Source organism: Mixophyes fleayi, chromosome 3 (assembly GCF_038048845.1).
Source record: "Mixophyes fleayi isolate aMixFle1 chromosome 3, aMixFle1.hap1, whole genome shotgun sequence".
Classification (NCBI taxonomy): Eukaryota; Metazoa; Chordata; class Amphibia; order Anura; family Limnodynastidae; genus Mixophyes; species Mixophyes fleayi.
In genome coordinates, this window is record NC_134404.1 from 70,358,179 (window position 1) to 70,366,685 (window position 8,507).

The 8,507-nt window shown below is 40.1% G+C and overlaps 1 protein-coding gene across 2 annotated transcripts in view; it reads left to right on the forward strand.

Annotated features, from left to right (window-relative positions):
• LOC142143668 (glypican-5-like) overlaps positions 1 to 3,562 on the forward strand; it is a 191,828-nt gene extending 188,266 nt beyond the window's left edge. For both annotated transcript variants that reach the window (XM_075201692.1, XM_075201693.1), the window contains one exon: positions 1,000 to 3,562. In XM_075201692.1, coding sequence (XP_075057793.1) covers positions 1,000 to 1,214 — 215 coding nt within the window. In that variant the 3' untranslated portion in view covers positions 1,215 to 3,562. The remainder of the gene's footprint in view (positions 1 to 999) is intronic.
• Positions 3,563 to 8,507: the final 4,945 nt, after the last annotated feature.

Genomic DNA, 8,507 nt, shown 5'->3' on the forward strand with positions numbered 1-8,507 from the left:
TCATTTATTTATATTTCGCCACTGATTCCGCAGCGCTAGACAGAAAACTCACATCAGTCCCTGCCCCTTTTGGGCTTACAGTCTAAATTCCCTAACATACACACACACACAGACAGAGAGAGACTAGGGTCAATTTGATAGCAGCCAATTACCCTACTAGTATGTTTTTGGAGTGTGGGAGGAAACCAGAGCACCTGGAGGAAACCCACGCAAACATACAAACTCCACACAGATAAATATGTATGATTTAAGGTTTGGGTGTAGTTGTAAAATGGTAACAATTATATATTGTTAAATAGCTGTACTGCAATATTATAGATTTCAAACTATTAAATACTTCTTTCATTTTATTTTTTATAATTGTGTCCTTAAGGTACAGTTTTTCTTTAATGCAATACCAGCCAATCAAATTCTATTTTTTCTAGTGAAGTTTACAAAAAAATGCAAATATCTTATTAGAAGCTATGACAACACCACCCCGTTTTTTGGCGCCAATTTTCATAAGTGTCCCCCTGATTCTTTATTTACAGCTGGTAATAAGAACAAGCTTTTAAAGTCTACACTGTTTATTCTTCCTCTCACAAAAATACTTTAGAATTTGGATGGAAATGTCAATACAAAGCAAATGATCGCATGCAGGTATTTGGTTTACATTACATCTTACTGGACAATCTCAAGTTACACGCTTATGTATTTTCTATCACTTTTCTGTGTAATCTCTAACAAACAGACTGTGATAGTTATGTTTCTGTCAGGGACTGGCTGGCAAATTCTAGCCCAGGGGGGTCGAAACTCGGGTCATCAGTCTACTAGGCAGCCAGCTCACTATGGGACCATCCCAGAGAGGCAGATGACCCTTTCCCCCCCAGCCTAGCCGCACCCTGGTATTGTAATAAATGTCTGTTGTGTGTTTTGTCTTCCCATTGTACAATGATGTGGATTATTTGAATATATTATTTGAATCATTCCCATTAATGTTCCCGATTTATTTATTTTTAGGTACAAAGAGACGGACTGACGATTCCAGCTCGATCAACAAAACTATGACGGTTTCTATCCATCTTGATCCCAGTGCCACCAAAATACCACCTAAACAGAGAAATTCCTCAAACTCTGCTAGTAGATTATATGGATCCTCAGCTACTGTTGTTGCTGCCTTATTAATTATGTGTCAGTTTATAACACAGCTTTGCAGCGCTGCAACTAAATTTTAAGAATCTGCTTAAAATCCTTTGACGCCTTATTCAAGTGAAGCAAGAAAGTAGCTTTTTAGGACAAACATGAAGAGACAGCACAGACCTGACGCTGAGTGACCTTGGATGAGTCAACCCAGAGATTAAATGGGATGACAAGCTGGCAAGCTAGACGTACGTCTTGGGAACAGTAAGGATCGAGGTGACAGATAATAAACAACTCTCACACCTCCAGCAACATGAAAACAAACTCTCAGTTAAGCGGATTGGTTTCACAAATGTGATTTACAGTTTGGAAGTGAAACTTGGACAAAGTCACAGTGGATGAACGCTCACAGTCCAATGCCTAATTTAATCATTTAGATACACCTGTCTTGTTAATAAATGAACAGGACAGGGCTGGAATGATACATCTCCACTGCTGTGTGTCAGATATATGAGTTTATTTGCACTTTAGAAGCCATTAAGCAAAGATGCGCTTCACATTACAGATACCTCTAGAATTCTACTCTTTGACATTTGTCACTTTGGTTCCCACTTTTATAGCCAGCAAATACCTGTGTACGTCACAATGTATTATTTTATATCAATTGCCTTCTTCGTATTTCCATTGGGAAATAGCATTTATGACATGGTGTCTTTATGTAGGCAATATGGCACTGTATTAAGCGTATGGCTTAGGGTCAGCAGCAGCATTAAACTATCAGTTAAGAAAAACAAGATCGTAGTTCTAGACAACTGCTGGCAATCCAGTGGGATATAAACAAAATCTGTGTTACCACCCTGCTTGGACTGAGCATGGGAACATAACAATGCACAAACTACTCCAACTGACAGCTATTGTAGTCATTGGACTACTAGTACAATATTACTCATTGTGTGTGTTCTTGCCTTTTGTATTCTTGGGAATAGTTAAGGATCCATCGATAGTAACAATCTTCCAGCCTGGCAGATCTTAATGCCATATGAGTGCGTCTTGTAAACTTTGGTCTAAGATCTGCCGTCAGTAGCAGTACACTCAGGATAGAGAGTTTCTTGGGGTTAAGTGTCTGTCCACAGTAAGCTATTCTTAAAGGCATGTTCAGAGTGACTACAGTGATTCACACTACACTGTATGATTGATAGTTTATCCAGCAGTGATGTAACATGCTCTTACATAGATGACAAATGAGTCTAATCTCCCTCCAGACCATTTATCTTCCAGAGTTTTACACTTTACTAGTATAAGCCATAGACGCACAACCCGGGGACTGGGCTCCAAGTGGGGTCCCAGAATCTGTTTTTAGGGTCCCAGATTTCAGATATGCAAAACATTTTATTTGGAATCGCCTCCTTTGAGGTCCTAGAACAGGGCCGCACTGATACTTGAGGCACTATTATCACTGGTATAGAATATCACGGAGTACCAACAATGATGACATGGTCTGGGAAGTGCGTGTGTGATTGTACATTTTCATGAGTAAGTGATCATCTGGCAGCATCACTAGGCTTCAGGTAACGGGGGTCCAGCGATACTTGTTCATCCGCTCAGTAGGGCCCCACTCTGCTGAGCATGTGCAGGAACTGGCGGATGTGTAGGGGAGCTCCTTTTGGACTTACAGTTAGATTGTGATGGAACATAAGACACAAACAGCGCTCCATTGCTCGTGCTCCAGCCCATCGCACATGTTCAGAAGAGCAGAGTAGGTGGAGAGGTAAGTAGACACACATTGCTGGAGTCCCCCCAAAGTATATTTGCTATGGGGCCTGACAAATACTAGTTACGCCCTTGAGTAATGGAGACTCAGGGCGCTCACCCTCTTTCTTTCTACAGATGCAGGGTAGGTAAGATATACAGGAAACAGCATACTAGTAACAGTGTTCCTTATTGCAAATGCTCCTGCTTGTTCACATTCTTAGGGGCAGATTCATTTAGCGCAATGTTAATCAGAACATCACGGCTGCGCACTTTTACCGTTACTACAGTAAAAATATCAGCTCATTTTTCCTCACACCTCTGTGTCTCCGGAGTGGTCGGGAGACATTTCGTGGCTAATTGAATTCCCCCCTTAAACATTCTAAACATCAATGCAAATTAAACAAAAAAATCACCTTTAGAGTATAGCACGATTTATAGTGTAAATGAGCAGGAAAGTTTGTAGTAGGGAACAATGTTCCCTTTGACAGCTGTAGTTTGTATCCAGTATATGTATAGTCTGACCGAGGTTAGTACACTCAGAAAGCAGAGCTCTGAAATGTAGCAGCATTGAGTTCCAGTCCCATTAGGTCACCCAGCATTAGAGGAATCAAGGAATCTTACTCTGGATCAAATATCCACATTGTTTAATATAATAAGACAATAAAATGCTGAACCATTCACTTTATCCTAATCTGTGTTTTAATGCCTCTTCATTTATGTATTTTGTAACTCATTTTAAAATATAGCATTCTAAATCAGTGTTAGTCAGTTTAACGATATTGACTACCCCGACACAGAAGAGGACGACATGAGGACTCCGAATACGTAGTACAGCGACCTGCAAAACAAACTACTAACCAGGATGCAGATGACTTGATGGGACGACTCCGCAAAATAACGTCATCAGAAACCGCGACTTCTGTTAAAGGGACGATGGATGGACCCGGCTGTCATAGATGTAATGTGAGTATTATTTTAAGGGTTAGGATTAAGGTTAGGGTTCGGGTTCACACTAATATTAACTCCTAACCCTAATACCCTTCACCCCTAAAATAATACTTACATTACATCAATGACAGCCGGGTTCGTCCATCGCTTCTGATGACGTCATTTTGCACAGTAGGCAACTGAATGAGTCATCCCATCAGGTCATCTGCATCCTGGTAAGTAGTTTTTTTTTGCAGGTCGCTGTACTACGTATTCGGAGTCCTCATGTAGTCCTCTTCTGTATCGGGGTAGTCAGTACTGTTAATAGGTACTACAGCCTTCTAAATTAGTCTACAATCTCCATAAATATGACTATTTATATTAGTCTTAAAGTCACAACACATTGATGCAGATGTAGAACAGGGAGACAAACATTTACATTTTGCATTAGGCCAAGTTCCCACAAGAGCTATTCAGTCTGTGCTCTAAAATTGTTCATGACAAACCGAGCACTGATGCCATGATGGCATGCATTGTAATATTTCGCTTTATTGAGTTTTTCAAGTCAGAACAGTAACTCCAAAGCAGACGTCTATTTTCCATCAATATGTAGAACTATTTTCATTGCTCCATAAATTCTTCTAGGTCTTTTAGATAGTTGGACAGGCTCTATCAGACTGTGGCATGCAGGGACCACCAGTAAAGACAACTTTTTGTTTGTTTCAATAAATTTTTATTGACTATTTTTTTAAACGGTACATACCATATAATAATAGAATACACAATACAATGTGCCAGAAGATGATGTCTATCAGGAAAAATGGAAATTTACTAATTTGTAAATTGATCAGTCGGCTTACACTAAAGACTGCTGAAGTGATGGTAATTAAGTATTATACAGTATAGCATTATTATTTTTTTATAAAGTCTAACACAGTGAAGGCAACCATTTGTGGGCGGGTGTCTATATAATTAAAAAATGCAGCCTGTCAATTCACTGGCAAACCCTGATATCACTGAGGTACTAATGACAAGCTACATCATCATGGATATTGATTCCGCCCATAAAATGTCAGTTTTCGCTCTGTGGGCCTCTTGTATGAAGCTCACTGGATACACATCCATAAACACCACCATTTGTCCTCTGTGCATATAGATGATCTGCCTAGCGCATATAAAGGTGTATACCTACTCTCTGCTCCCCGGAGTGTAAAAGTGTAGAGGTCACATCAATGTTCAGCATCCTGCCACTTTGAAACCAATGCTTTCAATGAGTCAAACTTTTCCAATTTTCTCTTGAAATGCTGCTCATTGTAGCCTCATTTGTTAATAGTAAATTAATAATAAGTGATAAAGTACTTTATTATACATATAATTTTTTGTATGAGAAACTTTTATCACGTTATTTAGGGTGCACCCAGAAATACAGTTCTCTGCTGATGTGCAAACTCAATGCGCAAAATGGGTCCTAATTACAGTATAGAATGAGACCCAAAGACAACCCACTCTGAGCTGGCCGCTGCAAGGAGTACCTCATTTCTATAATATTATTCTTGCCTGTACAAATCTCTGCTCCACCGTAAATACCATCTTGCTCTGTAAATGCGCTTTGGCGAAAATCCAGGCACATGGAGGGACCAAAGCTGATTCTGTGCTGCACCGCAGCCAGTTTGCACTTTGCGAATGAACTCTAGTGTAAGCACCGGGTGCTCGTTAGCTCATTGTGACAAATTGTAACTGATTTCACAATAAAAGCATAAGCCCTACTTGCCAACATTTCCTCGTTGGCTTCAGAGAGATCCCGGGGGAGGTGGGCGTGCAAGGGGAGGGGCTTGACGAATTGCATAATTTTGGCCCTGCCCCCTAAAAGATGTCACAATTTTGGCCACTTATCTATTGCAGGGGCGAGAACCGGGAGGTTGCCCTGCTAGCCCAGGAGGTCTCCCAGAAATGCAGGGAGTCTCCCGGACTTTCCGGGAGGGTAAGCAACTATACGGTAAAGAAAAGCAGCTAATAAATCTCTAGAGACTGAAGTGTCTTTTGCATTTCTGTCTCCATTCCTGAAGTCATGTTGTCTTACCTATCAGTCTTTGATTAAATCTTGGTCTCCATGAAAATGGCCACCTCCATAGGCATCAACACATGGACATAGGACACAATTTCTGAAATGTGTCATCATGCCACAGATGGCAAAGCCAACCACGTCTTTGACTGACTCAGCATCAGGGAGAATGCCAGTCTCTTCAGGGAGTGAGGGAGATCACCCCTATTTCAGGGAGTCTCCCTGACATTCAGGGAGAGTTGGTAAGTGTGGCATAAGCAGTTACTGGTGCCGTTAATGTATTCTACAAAAGGCAGGCAAGATTTAAGATGAAGATACATATATGAGAACATCTGATTGGCTATAACATCAACTCCCACCTATAGCCTTCTAGAGATGCGTAGTGCAACATGAATTTATGAGATACCAGAGAATAGACAAAAGCTTTTAAAGGAGTGAGCAGACATATAGTGGGGTAGTGGGCATGGAAACAACTAAGTTTATTAAGACAGTACTGATGCATAGCGTAGCCGGCTTTACCTGTTTGTACAGTTAGCCAGTGACTGGTGTCAGCTTAATTTGCCATTCCATAATTCATCTTTTGCTTTTGGTTGTACCATATATGAACAACTCTATTTTTTTCTGGAAGCCTAATTGTGTCTATGTATGGATCCAAATGTATAGCCAAAATATACTGTGTTAATAAACATTAATTTCACTTTGTTCCTGGAATTTTCTGTGGACATACAGACATATTAATCTGCACAGAAAAGCTGATATCTCTGCATAGTTGCATTTATTAACATGTATAACAGTGACCAAGGTGTCTGCTTGTCTACAGAACATTGATATAACCATAGACTTCCATAAAACAGCACCCCATGTGGCCATATTATCATGAGAAGAGGTAGAACAGTTACTGAGTGTTATCATGCAATAACATTAAATAAAGACTCTTTCAGATGTGGGGCTATTATTGTCTTATTTAAAAAAAAACTGTATTGTCTCTTTAACCAGTTTAGTCTTCTGCAAATGTATTATTATAATTGGGGCCCCCTTCCTCATCATTGACAGATTATCAATAGCAGAATAAAAGATGTGTTCCAGATATGGGAACAGTTGAAGCTTACACCATATGTGTGTCGTGATAAATCAAACGGATAACTGTGTAAACATCGCATAGGCACCCACACACTTTTTAATATTCTATTTACTTTGTCACTCATCTTTCTCCTGCCAACTTTCTATGTACCTTCACATTTCTTTAAAAGAAAGTTTAAATAAGACACCAGCATTTGCTCCTCACATATACATTCAGAAGAGAGAAACTTAATTTGTAAGGAGGTAAATGGAAAGAAAGGTATGAAAGACGTTTGTACACCCTACTACACCGAGTTGTTATTCATATATTATCATGACACGGAGCACATGACAACGTATAAATATGATCTAAGTCAATGTAATTGTGGCATGTTGATTTAGGTAGTGATCACGTAACTAGATGACAGTCTGTGGGATTTAAACAAAAGTAGCGATACACCTGCGAGCTGGAGTCATACTGCAATATAGATCTGACATACAGAAAGGCATCAGCAGCAGCAGCAGCTATTTATATAACGGCACTGATTTCGCAGCTTCCGTCTGTCCGTTTGCACAGTCATGGCCAAAAGTTTTGAGAATGACACAAGTATTGGTTTTCACAAAGTTTGCTGCTTCAGTGTTTTTAGACCTTTTTGTCAGATGTTGGTATGGTATACTGAAGTAAAATGACCAGCATTTCATAAGTCTCAAAGGGGCGTATTCAATTGTTAGCGTTAACGCTAACAATTGAGCGCTCGAAAAATCTTACTGTTAATACGGTAATTACTTGCGGAATTTCAGCACGCAGCTCCCTGAGCTGCGAGCTGAAATTCAGCCCGCTGGCAGCGAGTAAGTACCGTATTAACTGTTTACGCGCGCAAAATTACCGTATAATATGAAGTTTTTTTCGAGCACTCGTTTTTTTTGTGTTTTATCGCGTTAAAACTAACAATTGAATACCCCCCAAAAGGCTTTTACTGACAATTACATCAATTTATGCAAAGAGTCAATATTTGCAGTGTTGACCCTTCTTTTTAAAGACCTCTGCAATTCGCCCCGGCATGCTGTCAATCAACTTCTGGGCCACATACTAACTGATGGTCGCCTATTCTTGCCTAATCAGTGCTTGGAGTTTGTGAGAATTTGTGGGTTTTTGTTTGTCTACCTGCCTCCTGAGGATTGACCACAAGTTCTCAATGGGATTAAGGTCTGGGGAGTTTCCTGGCCAAGGACTCAAAATTTCGATGTTTTGATCCCCGAGCCATTTGGGTATCACTTTTGCCTTATGGCAAGGTGCTCCATCATGCTGGAAAAGGCATTGTTCGTTACCAAACTGTTTCATTGGATTGGATGGTTGGGAGAAGTTGCTTGGAAGATATTTTGGTACCATTCTTTGTTCATTATTATTATTATTATTATTATTGTTTATTTGTTAGGCGCCACAAGGTTTCCACAGCGCCGTACACGGCACAAACAGTACACTATACAGGGTAAAACAATACAGAACAATAAACACAAAGTACCAGAACTTCAGAAACTCCAGGCAGGCAAATACTGTAAAGACGGAGCGGAAGAACAGGTGTGGAGA